This window comes from Pleurodeles waltl, chromosome 2_1 (genome assembly GCF_031143425.1).
Source record: "Pleurodeles waltl isolate 20211129_DDA chromosome 2_1, aPleWal1.hap1.20221129, whole genome shotgun sequence".
Taxonomy (NCBI): domain Eukaryota; kingdom Metazoa; phylum Chordata; class Amphibia; order Caudata; family Salamandridae; genus Pleurodeles; species Pleurodeles waltl.
In genome coordinates this window covers 703406658-703424394 of record NC_090438.1, presented here as the reverse complement: position 1 = coordinate 703424394, position 17737 = coordinate 703406658, and the positions used below count along the sequence as shown (strand labels likewise).

The following is a 17737-nucleotide window of genomic DNA, read 5'->3' as shown; positions in this document are numbered from 1 at the left end:
AAATGCACTGTCTGTATCCATGTGCCTTGGGATTCTAGTGCATGAGAGGGATTATTAATTGACCTTTATCTGAGATTACCAATAAGAGGGATATCCTCCAGTATCGTGATGGGTGTTCTGCTCTGGATATAAAAGAATTACCTACACATTTTCTTGTGAATTTACCAACTCTATGGACAGAAATGATTGGCGTTGGCACATGGTGTTTTTATTATGGCAGAGTTTAGATGTGTTGGAGCAACTCGACTGTAATTTGGTTGCTGGTGGAAATTACATATCTGCCATTTTTGTCAGATTTTCTATAACAACACTTCTCTACTTAAGGTTTGATTTGTCCATGTTTATGACATCATGCCTGCCTTTATCTTATAATAGTTCTATAAACTAATGTGCAAATGCCAATTTACAAGACAATTTCAGTTTGTCACTACTGCTTTATTAGGGTTATTTTACTAAATCTCACATTAAACAAGTAATATGATGTGCCACCCTGTTTGATTTATCATTTTTAGATATCCGCTATGTAGCTGTAAAATATGAATATAATAATTTGGACTATTAACTGAATATTAAAAAAATCTCTTACTGTATTAAAGCAACCTTTGTTCCCACCTTCTCTCTGATCTGTTTCCTTTCAATTTTTAACCCACCCATTATAGGCAAATCATATATTTGATCATGTGAAGAGCTTGAAGACATACTCTGAGGCTTGGCTGAGCATGTCCCAGATCTTTCAAACAACTGGACAGTTCCTCATGGTCAACCACCTCCAGGTTTGTGAACCAGACAACCCCCATTCACTCATGAAATAATGTATTCTTTCACAAATTAAATGGAAATGCTGCTAGGAACTATACCTATTTAAAATGGTAAGCATTAAGCAAAACCTCAATACTTGATCTTTTCCTTCTCCTCCACAGACAAATGAAATCCTATTGTGAGAAATAAATACTAAGAATATTTTTAACACTCCTTGTAGCAAACAACATTGTCTGAATTGTTTCTTGGTACTTGAATGATTTATGTGTTATTCTTCTCCTTATTAAGGATATTTTTTATCTACTTTTAAAATATATCTGGCTCAATTGGTAACTCAGTGCTTTTAAAGTAGGACTTGGAAGCAATACATATATATCTGTACAAGATTATCAACTCTCGCACACAAGGTCCCAATAATTTATAAAAATGCTGTGTTAAAGTTAAACACTCAGTACAAGTTTGACCTTAATGCTAAATGGTGCCTGCAATCTTGTAAATTGAGCTGTATTTTAAGGAGCTCTATTTTTTTAATGCCATTAGCTGACAAGCTGATAAACTTTCCATCCTGTGGCAGTACTAAATAAATCAATAAATAACACGGTCAAAACATAAAAGAAATATAATAATGACAGTCCACTCAAATACATTCAAAACAAACAGGACGCCTTAATCAAAATCGGTAAAATGTAAAACTACAGGGATATAGAAAAGATTACTAATCCATAAAATAAGGATTTTGAAATACTAAACAAACTAGGACTACTTTCCTTTGATTGTAAAGTACGATGTGGACAAAACCTTTTGATTAACCTGTTTGTGAAGAAGGATTGTAAATCAATGGTTACTAGTATATTATGTTTTGTTCTTAAACATGTTGTGCGGAGGAGTAGCAATAAAGTGTCATGTTACGCATAATGCTAGCCTACCGTCATGCCAAAAAATCCAACTGTGTAATTTCCTCCTTCGTACTATTCCTATGATAGAGAACAATCAAAAAAGGGGATTCGCCTCTAGAATTGTTACTTCCACTAGAAATTGGAGGATTATGTATTATAACAAACTTTAAACCTGACCCACAGTCAGTTGCTTTGGTATGACATTTTCTCTTCTGGCTGCTAAATGTCAAAGATCCTTGTTTGTTCAACAAAAGTTACAGTTTCCTTTACTGCGACACTTTCACGTCCTAAATACTGACAAAGACTTTCAGGATTTATTTTTTTTGACACATTTATTGCTTTTATTGGTTAGCAACATAAACAATACAAACTTCAGCTCGAGCCACGTGGGCCACAGTAGAAAACAGTGGTCAAAGCAAGTAGATTACTGAAAATATTGCTTAGAGACATCAAAGACATACATATCATAGCCTCTGAGGCGGAGGCACACATCACCTTAACATTTGACCATAACATCAGCAGCTGGACTTCTTGATCCAACACCCCAAATTTGGTCAAACTTCTGTGGAATGCCCCTCATCTTAAACACAAGCTTTATGAGAGTGACACAGGAATCCATGCCCTGGATCCACTCCTATATAGATGGAGCCTGCTCATCCCTCAAATGTCTGATCAGATCTCTTTTGACTATCAAGTATGCGGTTGCCAAAAGTGCCCGGATAGCCCTGGAGTCCCTCACAGAGTCCATTATCCCCAATAGCGCTATTTTTGGATCAAGTTCCAGAAGGATGCCCAGCACCGGGAACATGGGTCCAGTAATCAGGGTCCAGTATGCCTGCACCCCTGGGCACGTCTTGATAATGTGGTAAAAAGTACCCGGAGTGGTCCCACATTGCAGACACGTGGGGTCACAGGCCCGGCCCATGCGCCAGAGGCATTCAGGGCAGTAGTAGATCCTATCGAAGTATTTGAATTGGATTAGGCATCATCTCATTGATATGACTAATGCCCAAAGGACCTTCATTGCCCCTACCCTGTCGTCATCATCTAAGGTCTTTACATCCTCCTGCACCCGACGCTCAGTGTTCCCAAGGGGCCAGGTGCATTTGTGACCAGGAATTTGTAGAGCTGGGATACCCCACCCTTGCTTATGGTGTCAGTCACCAGTTTACATTTGAGTGAGTTGTATTCAGGAAGCATGGTAATTCTGCCTTTTGAGTGTTTCAATGCAATCCTCAACTTCAAGTAGTGGTAGAACTGGGAGGGTGTGAGAAAACAGGGCTGATTGCAGAGGCACCCTAACTTTTTGCCCCCATTTTCCACTTTTGGCTGGTGTTTTCCTGACTCTGATGGTGCCCTGGGTACTGCTAACCAGTCCCAGGGCCTGTGCTCTGTGTAAAATGGATATGCAAATTAGGCTAATTATAATTGGCTAAGTTAACCTACTTATAAGTCCCTAGTATATGGTAGGGCGTGTAGGTTTAGGGACCACAGCATAGGTAGTGCACCCATAGGTGCACTGCTGAGGTGCCCAGTGTCATTTTAAAGGCAGGCCTGCCTTGCTGTCTGCTTTTAAATTAAAGTTATATGCAAATTCGACTTTGGAATTAAAAGTAGTTCCAAAGTCTTAAACTACCTTATTTTTACATATAAGTCACCCCTAACATGTGCCCTATGTGCCCCTAGGGCTGGGTGCCATGTACCTATAAGCAGGGACCTTATAAAAATAGTTTTATAAGTCCTGGTGAGGGAGAAACAGCCAAATTCATTTTTCCCTCATTGTAATAATGGCCTTCATTTAATTTTTGAAGTCCCCTTAAATGATGGATACCAAGAGATTGGTATCAAAACAATTGTTATAATAAATCCCACAACTTCAAGTTGTTGGATTTAATATAACTTGTTCAGGTAAAGAGTTTTAAGCTTTACCTGAAAAGTTGCCAATTTCAGCCCTGCATTGTTTTTGCTGCTGTGCTCTGATTGGCCATTCTCTAGCAGCCTGGCCAGGCTGCCTTGATGAGGTGTGAAGTGGCCTGGCTTCACACAAAGGAATGTGCCAGTGGGAGGGAATCTCCCCTCAGCAGATGGTGAGGCAGGAAGGGGGAGGGCTGCCAAACTGGTCTTCAAAGGCAGAGAAGGACATTTGGAGCAACAAGCAACACCCACACATCCTGCAACCCCAGACAACTAGGTGCCCCCTTGATTAGATTAGGAGAGGGCAGGAGAGGGGTGTGTTTATTATTTTTAGCCACACCAGTGGGTGGGCTCAGCCAGCTGTAACCTCCAAAAATTAGATTCAGCCATGATGGATTTTTGGAGAATGTTGCCTCCTGGGATTGATTTTTGCCACACTTGCCAGGAAGTGGTCATCACAGGGGGAAGGACCCTGCACCTGATTGGAGAACCAGGACCCCCCTGCTTTTCACCCAGGAGCAAGGATAAAACTGGCAGACCTGCACCCACACCTCAGTTCCCTACCACATCCATCAAGGAAGAACTACAGAAGAAGAAGGACTGCCCTGCTGGACCCCTGGCCTGCACCTGGAACCTGCACTCAGAAGGACTGCACCAGCTGCACACCTGGGCTTTACCACAAGAAGGACTTTGCCTGGCTTCAACTGGTTCAAGGAGGGACTCCCTGTTTGCTACAGGTGAACAATTGCTAACCAGAGTCCCCTGCACCAACTCCTGAAGAAAGCGACCAGCTGACCACTGTCCAGTGGCCAAAAAGGAGTTTGCGCCAGGTGCATTCTGGGAGTTGTAGTCTGCACCCCCAAGTACCATGTCAGAACTTCTGGACCCTTGGGGTGAGCTGTGGACCTCAAAAGAACCTTAAAAGGACATCTGGGAGAAGCCGCAGAAGTTTGGAGAAGTTTGGAGAACTTTTGAAAAAAAGCTCCATAGAGGGACCGACCCGCCGCGGCAACTCTAGCCGGCTTGCCTCAACCGCGACCCGGCCTGATTTGCTGGTTCGTCCCGGTAAAGAAAATCTCAGAAAAAGAGACTAAGTCCGAAGGTAAAAAGTTGACCGGGACCTCCCAGCCAGCGTATCAGAGGAGGGCTCCAGGGACGTCGGATCAAGATCCAGGTTTACCCCGGTTGATGGATTTTCACCTCGAAAAAATGACTAAGTCCGTAGGTAAAAATCTCCACCGATTCCCGCATCGCGTATCCGGAGAAGGGCTCCAGGAGGTCGGATTGGACTGGCAGGTTCGTCCCGCTGAAGAAAATCTTCGAAAAAGAGACTAAGGTGGTCATTCTGACCCTGGCGGTCTTTGACCGCCAGGGCGGAGGACCGCGGGAGCACCGCCGACAGGCCGGCGGTGCTCCAATGGGGATTCCGACCGCGGCGGTAAAGCCGCGGTCGGACCGGCACCACTGGCGGGGTCCCGCCAGTGTACCGCGGCCCCATTGAATCCTCCGCGGCGGCGCAGCTTGCTGCACCGCCGCGGGGATTCCGACCCCCCCTACCGCCATCCAGATCCCGGCGGTCGGACCGCCGAGATCCGGATGGCAGTAGGGGGGGTCGCGGGGCCCCTGGGGGCCCCTGCAGTGCCCATGCCACTGGCATGGGCATTGCAGGGGCCCCCGTAAGAGGGCCCCTACATGTATTTCACTGTCTGCTGCGCAGACAGTGAAATACGCGACGGGTGCAACTGCACCCGTCGCACAGCTTCCACTCCGCCGGCTCGATTCCGAGCCGGCTTCATCGTGGAAGCCTCTTTCCCGCTGGGCTGGCTGGCGGTCTGAAGGCGACCGCCCGCCAGCCCAGCGGGAAAGTCAGAATTACCGCCGCGGTCTTTCGACCGCGGAACGGTAACCTGACGGCGGGACTTTGGCGGGCGGCCTCCGCCGCCCGCCAAGGTCAGAATGAGGGCCTAAGTGTGAAGGTAAACTTTTAACCGTGGCCTCCCGCGGCCTGTAGCCGAGCAGGGCTCCATCGCGGTCAGCCTTAAACTTTGACTTTGCCCCGGTCGAGGTGCAACCAGATGACCCAATTGGCGCTTTTTGTTTCTAGGTGCTAAAAAACAATAATTCTTTAAAAATTCATATCTCCGGTTCCCCTTATCCGATTTTATTTGTTTTTATGTCATTTTAAAGATAAAAATATAATCTATTTTTATAAATTGGTTTTGGATTTTTAAACTGTTTCCTGTGTTTTATTTAATTACTGTTTTGTGATATTTGAATGCTTTACACTCTGTCTCCTAAGTTAAGCCTTGACGCTCGTTGCCAAGCTACCAAGGGTTGAGCTGGGGTTAATTTACTGAGACCTAACTGGACCTTACTGGAGGTTAGTGGCCTATTGCTAAGTGTAGGTACCTACCTGCCCTTACCAATAACCCATTTTCCAACAGAGGGGGTAAGTCATCTGCCAGGTCCTTGAAGTCTTTCAGGATTTATTGTTTGGCACATTGTTTATTGTGTGTAGGTCCAAACTATACAGTCCATAAATCAATAGAAGGGTGCAACTTGGCCACAAACTGCTGGCAGTTTTGCTGATGATCTGCTCTTCCAAAGCTTTTCTTCAAAATTGTAGGCAGATCGAAAACCCAACTAAATCCCTACATAATATAGGAGGGCTCTATATTGCATTAGAGAACACATACTCTCTCAGTGGGATCATTCTTCCATGGTGTGGGGGTCATTTAAAAGTTTTCACTGTTCCTTGCCACCACATTTTTCTTGGTGGTGACTGGCCATGTGTCCACCCACTGTAAATCGTGTGACTAGATTCATGGCCAAGCCTCCAGCATTCCTTACTCCATTGGGCCATCGGAGGTGTGTATAGGCAGCAGAAAGAATATTCTCCTCCATAAACACTGAAGGCCTGCCCAACTGTAATAAGTCAGGCAGACCTTCGGGTTGTCAGAAAGGGTACTCTGTCAACATTGTGATGCAGCATACTTTCTGCCAACATATAAATCAGCCCCTATGTGTGTAGATGGAATTCTTGACAAGAGCGAAGTCACGAAAAGTATACACTGAAAATGAGGACTTTGTCTGCCATAAAATTTGAATTTCTTCTACTTTGAACTGTTCCTGCTGAAACCAATGGCTTCAGTTAGACCTTATCCAGTTGTTGTCCAGCTTTGAGATGACTTTGGTGGCTACAGCCTGCCACCTTGAACCCTGGAGGATTTTGACTTTCATTTCAGAGACTAAGGGCCTGATTTAGAACTTATTAATTGAAATACATTCATCTAATTTAAAACTATTTTTCTGATACTTAAATTACAAAATAAATGTCCACCTGAAAAAAAAAGGAATGTACATTAAAAATGTTAAAGGTCTTGCATAAAACTGTTTAATATAATGTTTGTTTCATAAAATGTATTGTTATACTATAATGTAATTCAAAATAGCTTAACAATATTTTATAAATAAATGATAAATATATTTAAAACTGGAATTTATATTTACTTATATTTGTAAGTAGTTGAACTAATTTAATTTAACATCATTTCCTATGGGGTTACATTTTAAGTCCTTACCTACAATATTTTTTATGGCAGGATGTTGCAATGCCAGTGGCTGGCCATGTGTAGGGCTGGACTTACTACATTTTTGTTTTCAATTGTACCGCACACTCTGAGTTTGTAAATACTGAAATGTAGTAAACTTACTCAAAGCTATAAACTTCCTCAAAAGTGTTTGTTACCCTTTAGAGACAGGCCTGGAGTTTGTGAATACCTAAAAGAACTATACTTACTCATAAGTGTTAACTTGTTCAAAGTGTAAATTAAGCAAGTTTGTGAATCAGGCCATACATCTGCAATGCTTCAGCACAGAGGTCCATCCACTAGCTGATGATAAAAGAAAGATCTAACAGCAAGACACCAAGACTTATCCATAAGGCTTTAAATTGTCGCTTACTGAAAAACCTTGCTAAACTGTTCCTGCAAGCCTTCAAAAAGCATTCCAACAGCAAGCCTGAATCTACTCACCATAGACCAATCAGATACATGTGATTTGGTGGAAGATCTTTTCTAGCTCATTTTTCCTTACTGTGGAATTCCTTATCTCTTTAACTAAGACCCAAAAGGCACTTACTCAAATTGAGAAGGAGTTTAAAAATGTGCTTCTTCATTCAGGCTACCAGTTAGATTCTTCTCTTCATAGTAAATTGCCTTGCAGTTGCCAACTGTCTAGTATTGCTTTTGCTAGCAGTCAAGCATGCAATACTGGCATTATGTCACTATCATCTTAGGTCAAGTGCTAATGCTCCATGCTTCATCCAATCCATAGCTTTAAGATTGATCCTCCACACATATGGAGACGAGATCCTACAGACAGATTGCATTCTGCAGTTTGACTCTTCCCTGTATCCTATGATAATTTCCCTGTTTAGCTTTTACTCCATTTGATTTCCTTCCTTGGGTGCTCCAAAGCTGTCGCCTTACAGAAAATCTGCCTTACAGAAAATCATATCACTCATCAGGGAAATCCCCACTGCCTATTCTACTCAGGTTGATGGAATCTTGATGTAGATGGAGATTAATCAGGAGCTGTGCATCACATTAGATTTATCATAATTTCTAAATTCTATATCAGCCAACAAAGAGTGTTTGGTATGAGTTAATTGGTTTTATTCTTCAAAACTTGTAGTAGTTCATCTTTATTAAAGTTACAAGTTGAAGATTCTTCTTCTTAGTAATTTGAATTGTGATTAGAAATATCAATAAGTAATCAATAAATCATAATAAAATGCAATACGAATGTTCCTCAAAGGAAATAATCTCTAGGAATGAGAATAAAAAGTTGTCAATTTCAGAAACTTATAAAGAGATCTAATTTTCCAGAAAAATCAAGTATAAGCATAAAGCTTTCAGCATCAAAGGTCAGCTTAATAATTCAAAAATCAATCAAAGCAGAACTTCTCATGGAGAGGTTCAAGAAACTCCATGGAGTCTCTGAGCAACCTGCTAACAGGAAAGTGGAAAGTAGAATAAAGGATGGAATGGTGTAATGTTTGGTAAGCTACTCTAGGAACATGCACTATTATAGACACACAAAAGCAATGTTGTCAAACGTATTGCTATTCTTTTTTTAGTTGACCACTCAGCTTTTGATGCACCCAGGGACACATGTTCACTCCATGACTTCTCAGTGGAACACAATAGTCTTCAGACAGCAACTTCTAAGGCAGCAACTATGGGGCTCATTATGAACACGGCAGGAAACCCACCGTGTTCATGCTGGCTGTCTTTTCATAAACCGCCAGCCCCCTGGAGACCCCGCCGGACGAATTACAAACATTCTGCTGGGCCGGCATGTGGAAACAGTGTTTCTGCCCGCCGGCCCAGAAGAATGCAGGGCCTGGAATGGCCTCAATGTATCCATTAAGACTGCCAAGCTTTCCAATCTTAGAACTCAGTTTCCACTCCAATCACTCATTGATTGTATTTTCGTCTTCAAGTCTGTACAGAACTATACAAATGCCACCTAACTACATTCATAAAAGGGTGAAATTCAATGAAACAAATTATTTTGTAGCGATTGCATGGAGGCTGTAAAGACATCTGGTTGATTACAGTGGTCCTGCAGACCTTGCAGGTTATATAAAGGATTAAGCTATCTGCAGCTCTCAAAAATAAATATACTCACAGATAATGAATGGATATGAGAGGCTGCAGGACAACAGGCACTAGATGTCCTCACAGAGATTATATAGAAAATAAAAGCTATCTCTCTTATATTCCGGGGTAAGATGTTCCTTGCAGTTTTGAAATGGAGATGTTATGCTGTAGTACCTCTTTCAGCAACCACATATCTCAAAGGCAATTTTAATGTGAATCAAGGGTAGTGCAGCTACACTCACAAAACAATATTGAGTATGTCTTTCAAATGTATGCAAGCCTGCAGTACCTTGTTCAAAAGCCAGATGTCCTCAAAGTGATTATGCACAAGAAAAAGCAGTATTTCTCTAACTGGTAAAGTGATCTGAAAAGCAGTTGTTGAAATGTGCTTATGTGGTAGATATGGATACCTAAAGATAAGTGTAAAATTTCAGTTCTGTATGTTTTAAATTGTAAGTAACAACTCTTTAGCTGACTTTTTTTAAATATTCTACATAGTATACACTGACCTCTGTCAACAGCATTTCAGCCAAACATTTCTAATAAAGTAATAAATTAGATTGAATGTATATATATATTTATATATATATATATATACACACATATATATATATATATATATACATATATATATATATATATATATATATATATATTTTTTTTTTTTAAGGAAAAGGTCAGAGTCACAGTCTCAGAGTGGCACTCAGCTACTGGTGCTGGTAACGGAGGAGACCACCCTCGAATTAATAATATATCCAAAGAAATGTTTACCGCACTCCAAAGAATCCTTTATGGCATATTTATTCAACAAAACAGCAACCACCTGCTGTTTTGTTAAATAAATATGCTATAAAGGATTCTTTGGAGTGCAGTAAACATTTTTTGGGATATATATATATATTGCAACAACAACATAGAGTATAAACAGGTAGTGTTTTGACAGACATACTCCATGCTGAAGTTTTACTACATGCACAGTTTGCTCCATGCTCCAAATTTTAAAACAGTTCCTGTCTTTCTCTTATTTCAGATGTTCCTTCAAAATAACTTCATTAGAAACTTTGTGGAAAGTCAGTTAAACATAGATCTGAAGAAACTGATTGAGAACCTTCAAGAGTATGGTAAATAAGGCACTGGTTTGCTTTTTATATCAACTGAATCTGTTAATAATAATCTCAATGGCAATTTAAAAAGAATGCCTCTGTTGTTTGAACCGTCTCATAAATTATTTTTCCCGTGGACCCTTTTTCCTGCATTTAAAATGAACAAGTGTGTAACCTAATGGCAGGAGACAGAACCTCAGCACATTGGTCTTTCCAATAACATGTTTAGTAGAGGTCTGAAATATATAGTTGGTGCAAAAGGCCACATATTGCTAATTACTCCTAAAATGCCTTCAGGTACATTGTGGCGCTGAAGAATGAATGATGCAGTTAGGTACATACGGACTGACTTTTTCAATGATTAAATATGCCTCGCGGGAGTTAAAGTAATGCAGACAATGAGCAGCCAGTTCCCACTAAAGAGAAAATCCAATGACTGCAACAAAGCGTGTTGCTAAACCTGTTTCATTTGGCAACAGATGTAAGCGAAACTCCTTGACTTTACCTTGTTCCCTTGGCCCCAGCGTTCTGGTTAGTTTAACAGGCTGAAAATGCGTGCCAAATGTCAGACCAATCTGTTCTTCCAATTGTTTTTCAATGGTGTCCAGTTTCAAGAAAAATAGCTGGATTTTTACTTTGCTTATGCACAGTGGAGGTTCGCAAAAACTCAAATGGGACTAAAGTAGGTAAGTAAAATAAGGATTCACATATGAATTTCGTACTTGTAAAAGGATTGACACACTTTTTTGGGGGTGAACGTATGGCTAGGGGCTGCCTCTGTTACTGACATGTACTTAAAGTGCTCAGTGCATCAACATGATGTACTTAAAGTGCTCAGTGCATCAACATGATGTACTTAAAGTGCTCAGTGCATCAACATGATCAGGATGTTTATGGAGCATCAGATCATTAAACTAGGCCATTAATTTTTTTCCACTCCCTTGAATGTGATTATAAAGCTAAGTTTAAGATTTTAATGAGGAATGCTCTTCCCTCTGAAATATTACTGAATATAGAATTACGACTCAGTTTCTAAATATTTCACATATAAAAGATAAATGGAATCCCTTCAAAATGTTAGTCTGAAAGATTGAAATTGTTCTGAAATAAAACCCCCCCAACTGCTAAACGCTGTTACTTTTTTTGCGAGTACTTTCAGTGCGTAACTTGTGCCAATGTTTATCATTGGTCAGCACTTATTTCTCTGCACCAGAACTCTTTGTTCTATCTTGTAAGGGAAAATCCCATTTATGAACACCACATATCGTGTCCCTTCCACCCTGGTCAGACCCAACTGCCGAAACATGCATTTCATGTCACTGTGGTAGGCACTGATTTCAAAATGTGATGTCATCAGTGTTACTGAGGCTAGGATTGCGGACTCCTTGATTAAAGTTGGGGCGGACCAGCCATCTTGAATTCGAACACAGCATGCACTGTCTTGAGCAATGTACAAGATCCAGTTTACCATGCATACACGTTTGCAGCCTTGGCCTACAGTGTTCCCTGAAGGCAGTCTGGTGTGATTACATAGGGAATTACATGGAGGATGACACGAATGTAGTTTCAACATGAAGGTCGCTCCTGTTCCCTTCAGATTTCTGAAGCCTTAGGAAGATGGGTTTGCACCACATTCTGCCTCCCAAACTGAAGCACAGCTCCAATTTAGTGCAAAGAGGTTACAGAGGTCAATGTGAGGCTCCTTATGTGTTTCCACCCCTATTATCAACTGCTTCCACCAGCACACGAACATGCCCCCACATCTAAACTCACAGTTCATGTCTTTCTGTTCCAAATCAATTGTGATGGAGGTGAATGTGTGGTTTTCTCAGCATGCAGCAGCTCATCTGGAGAGTGAGTGGCAACCAGCAGTTAAAGCTATCCAGCACCTGAATGCAAGCCTGAAATAAAGCAAGACATCACAGATAAAAGGAAAACATGGGTGTTTATTAGATGCAACTGTATCAGGAGAGGGGCCACCTGCAACTGCCCCTAGCCCTCATATAATTTCAGAGCTCTTCAAAATGCCACTCTCTGAGAATGCTGCACATCACCCTTCCTCAACACAACACAACCGAACAAGAAACAAAATTGTTGACTATAACAGTGACCATGGCAAAGATGATTAACTTAGTGCTATGAGAAACCTAAACAAATAAGTGCACAAATTGAATCATAGTTTAACATGAGAAAAATCAAAAGAAATCAAAAGAAAAATGTGAGGTATTACATCATGAAATCATTGTACATTTTAGAACAATGTACTCCATTGCATCACAGTTCAAGGAGAGAAAGGAGAGAAAATTCAGTAGAACACATGATCTAGTACATTATGAAATCATCTCCAGCACATCACCCGTCATCACCTCCGCCACTCTATGTTTCCTCCATTCATCACACCTAGTGGGATCTTCAACACCTTCCTTATGATTCCACACATAGCCATCACTGAGTGTGAGCATATATTTGTTTACCCATCTGACCTGAAGAGGAAGAGAAAATTTGGATTCTCCCTGCATCACTCTTCTCCCTCTTAGGACATGTACTCAATCACCCACCACATAGCTCCCTATCTCACTTTCACCCTTCACATCCTACTATTTGTTTTTCAGTTCCCTTTGACAATGATGCACAAAAATGGTGTCCTCTCATCAACTGAAAGGAAGACTTTATGGTGGCATAATGGGGTGAGGTGTGTTAAGCCCATATCAACCTGCTCACTGCTTTCTTCCACTCTCCACCACTGCTCAATGCCAACTGCAGACCTTTCCTCAATGTTCTGTTCCACCTTTCAACCATACCATTACTTTGAGGGCAATAAACAGATGTATGCATGCGATCGGCTCCCTCCCTCATCTGTAAAAATTCCTTGCTGTCTTCCGAAACAAATTGCCCACCATGTCAGACATAATAAGCTCAAGTTCCCCTTCTCTGTCAAACAATTTCCTTACAAAATCAACTTCATTTCGGGCCACCGTGAAAAATAACCAACTACCAGCATGGCATAGTTGGGAATCCACTGAATAGTGCAACTGACCAATCACATCAATAGGAAAATTCTTCCACAGTCCATCTGACTTGTCCAAAATCATAGGTGGATACTTTACAGTCCTTTGAGACTTGTCACTCCACACACATGGGACACATTCACTTATGATGCATTCCACCTATCGATCCATTGTGGGCCACCAATACTCTGCTATTATCTGTCTTTTGGTTGTCTCATCCAGATGTGGCCTTCAAGAGTGAGACCAATAATCCTCTTCCTCAACTCTGACAGTACCACCAACAACTCCCCTCTGAACAAAATTCCATTCACAAACTTACAGCTCCATACTCACCTGGCAAAATGATTCTGCTGCATCAGATACTTTCCGCTTCACAGACCACCCGTTGGTCATGTACCCCACGGTTTCATTCAGTACCTCATTGTATCGCACAGCACAAATCCATCCCTCATGTGAAATCCTTCCCTCTGCGATCCCGCTCACCCGAGCTACTATCACCTCATCCAATTTTTCTTTCATTTATTCTTCCTGTTTTGAAGGCAACCTGGACGAACAATCAGCTAGCACATTTTTTCTTTCCAGGTACATTCTCCTTTCTGAAATTATATTCCAACATTCTCATGACCCATCAACCTATTCTGGCAGAAACCGTATCCATCCCTTTCCTGGAAGAAAACATCCACCAAAGGGTGATGGTCTGTGCAAAGCATGAACTCAGTAGCCCACACAAACTTCTGAAAATAGTTGACTCCTCACCAACAGGCCAATGCTTCCGTCTCGTTAATAGAATCGTTTTTCTCTGCCTCCCTGCTGCCTGGAAGCAAAAACAATGGTGACCTCCCTTTCTTCACGAACTTGCAATAATACAACCCAGCCCACACAACTCGCACCAGTGCTAATAATAGTAGCATTGTTGGTGTCATATAATTTCAATGCAGGAGCACATGCTATTTTTAGGTTCAGCTGTTCAAACTCCCTCTCACAATCACCACACCAAACAAACTTCTCGTTCCTCAACATGCACTTCCTCATATGCTTAGTTCTATCAGCAAACATTGGGGTGCACTGGGAATATTCAGCTTGCCAATAGAATGGCCTCAACTAATCTTTATTTTCAGGAGAGGGAGTCTTCTCTAAGGTATTCACCAACTTCTTTTTTGAAGAAATCCAATTGTCATCAATCTAGTGCCCCAAATATTCCACACATTTCACATGTATTTTACATTTCTCCTTTTTGTCAACCCACTCTTCTGCAATGTACCCCAAACCACCTTCAGCATTTGATCATGCTCATCTCTGTCTTTCCCAAACACAAGGATGTCATCTTGGAAATTAGTTACATGAGGAATGACCAGTGAAATGAAGCAGGAACACCACAGATAAGAGGCAAATAGGTGCAACATGTCGGGAAGGAGTCCGCCTGCAACTGCTGCTAAACTTCCATACAATTTCAGAATTTTCCCACCATATCTACATGCTGAGAATGCTGCACTTCCACTTCACCAACCTGCAGTGTGCCCTCGAATGCCCACCCTCAGTCTACCCTCGAGAGGTGTGAAGTTGGCTGTGACAAAATAATGTCCCACAGTCTCTGATGCTAGGGTTGTGCCATCTCTATGTGTATGCTGCCCCAGTGTGCTCTAAATTAGCACACTACATGCTCATGTGCACTTTCCTTTGAGTCTAGCTTTAGTTCAGGGTAAAAAGAAACTTTGAAAAAGACAGTAGAATATAGCGTATTTCCTTTAAAATGGAACAGCCATCATGTAGTACTGGACGTCTGTGCACCACAAAGTAGATATTTTTCTTTTTCCTGTGCTTCATGCTACAGCCTAAGCTGTCTCATTCTGATTGTGGTTCACTTCCTGCCTAGGTCCCTGCGCCTGTTAGTAATTCGATGACCAGCTTGCTGACTGGCATTCTCTGTCTATTCCTGTCAGTCCATTTGTATCTGTGTCTGTCAATGTTTCTGTCTGATTGTCCTTGTTGGCTTCTCATTGACTGCTTGCTACTGAGTAGTTGTCTAACTCTGTCCCTTTTTTCCTGTTCCATCTTTTTCTCTCTCTCAGCCCCTTAGTCTTTCTTCTCCCATCCTCACTAGTTCTGTGCCTCTCCACCTCTCCATGACTGTCACAAACAAACACAAGCTTGTTTACTGCATACTCCTTTCATGACATATTCTTTTCACAACTATTTATATTTACACTTTCATGCCTCTTTGTCTCTCACAATTTCTCTTTCACTCTGTCACTCATTCTCTAGTTCTCATATTCTCTCTCTGACAGGTTATGACTCTGGGTGTTTCTGGCATGAGAAGTCGGTCCTACAAGGAAGGTCAGCAGGGGGTCCTGCTAGAGGAACTGCAAACCTCCAGATGTGTGAAGAGGAAGTGCAATGTGAGGAGGAGAGGGGAGTTCTTCAAGAGAGAAATGAAATACATAGAAACACAGAAAAATGGACAAGTGAGGAGAAGAAATTTTAATGCAAAGAGTCCACTTTAATCTCCATTCCACTATCTAGATGATAGTGGAATGGAGAGTAAAGTGCACACGAGACAAACAGAAGGTGAGAGACAAGGAAATGTTGAGTAAAATAGAGAAAATTCATGAAGATGAAAGAGAATGTGAGAAATTAAAGAAAGGGACGGAATAAGAGTGAGAAGGAGGGAAAGTTTAAGAAAAGAAAGGAATTGAGATAGTGGTGCTGGAGTGCTGGGGCCCCGGAAAATTTCTACTCTCCAGTTCTGGGCTCAACTACCACTGCTGTTCGGGTTGAGACAACCTCACAAACTCTCACCCTCTCAGGTCGACTAAATCCTTGGACTTGGTGAAGAGAGTAGTAGTCAGAATCATTCAATCACAAATGAATAACATTATACCATAAACAATACTAAACACCATAAAATTTGAACAATAAATCAAACTCCAAACCGAGTGAAGTTTCAAAGCTTTATTACAATCCCAAAATCAATGTAACATAAATGGTGTGCAAAACTAAGTTATAAACATACATGAAAACCATAGGCTGACCGAAACGTCAGATTTAACCTACTAAACATCAATACTGTTAGACACTCCAAAAGAATCATATAGATTAGCAACAGTACAATATGTGCATGATTATTAACATTCAAAGAAGATGATGGTGACATCAGTGAATCATCAAAATACAATTTTTCAGAACTGGGCCATTCCTAACACTAACGGAAATTGGGACTTGCATGTGTGGGAGCCGGCTAACACATGCGGCAAATGAAAAAAAAGAGAAAGACAAAACTAATTTGAGAAAAAACATCTAACTAGGGCAGCTAGCTCTAAAAATATGCTGGTGTAAATGACCAATCTGAAAAGGAAACAAGAAGCCACATTTAGTTATACCTCTCCTCATGGGACAGCATAGCGGATGATTCCATGGGAACGGTCACCTTCTTCCAATGTCAGTTGATTGCAGCATCAGGATGATGGAGAACACGAGCTGCACATAGGACGGATCAGCAGTTCATAAATAGTTGGCCTTATGAGTATGGCACGCGAGTCCGGGCAGGTATCCTGAGAGACCAGAGAGAGACGCAATAACTCTCCTTTGGTTTGAGGCTTGCGTGTACCTAGGATGCTTATTCTCTACTGTGCGTTGGGCGACCTATTGACCAATTGACAGTGACAAGTAGTCCTCGTTCAGTAAGGGACTTTCCAGCACTTATTTGTTCATAGATAAAATAGGAGAAGTAGCTATCACGGTCCTGATGAAGCGCCAAGGGATTAACTTTTGCCCAGAGAGGTGTGAAACATGTTGACCCGAGTAAGTTAGGACTAGGTATACTACCCTTTTCCTTTCTTGCAGTACAGGGGGACATTATTCCCTATTTTTACTCCCCTCTTTTTTAATTTGGCCTGATCCTTTTCTTGGGCCATTAAATTATGATGCTTAACACTCAGAGCCAATTTTAATCCATTTATCTCTCCTCTTTTTCCTAAATAGTCAGGTTTTTTCGCAGATCAAGCCATATCTGCTACACTATCTTCAGTTGAGTACCACCATCTTATCGGGGTGGTCCGCCAGACAGTGCAGTACCGGTCTGACGAGGAGACTGCCCAATGATGAAGCTTAGCATCCTAGTGGATGTTTGAGGGCTCGCCTGATAATACTGACATCTCTTTGCCCTGCATACATTTACATTGGAACAGTGTACTCTTTCTATTTAAAGATTTAGGTCGTGGGAGACCGTACACTGGACCTCAATTCTCCCAGTCCCTCCCTTTTTTTTTTTTTATAGACTTATTAGTATGCAACCACATAACAAAATAGGGCAGTTAAGACTATGATGAGGAAAGTCATCAGGAAAATCAGAGAAGAGATGTGACAACAGACTTAAAACAGAAGCAGACAGCTTC

At 41.5% G+C, this 17737-nt stretch overlaps 1 protein-coding gene across 1 annotated transcript in view; it reads left to right on the top strand.

The window, feature by feature from the left end:
• Window positions 1-17737, top strand: part of ABCA13 (ATP binding cassette subfamily A member 13) — a 2435905-nt gene that overhangs the window by 692513 nt on the left and 1725655 nt on the right. Inside the window, exons 19-20 of the mRNA XM_069216941.1 lie at window positions 660-773; window positions 10266-10356. Coding sequence (XP_069073042.1) covers window positions 660-773; window positions 10266-10356 — 205 coding nt within the window. The remainder of the gene's footprint in view (window positions 1-659; window positions 774-10265; window positions 10357-17737) is intronic.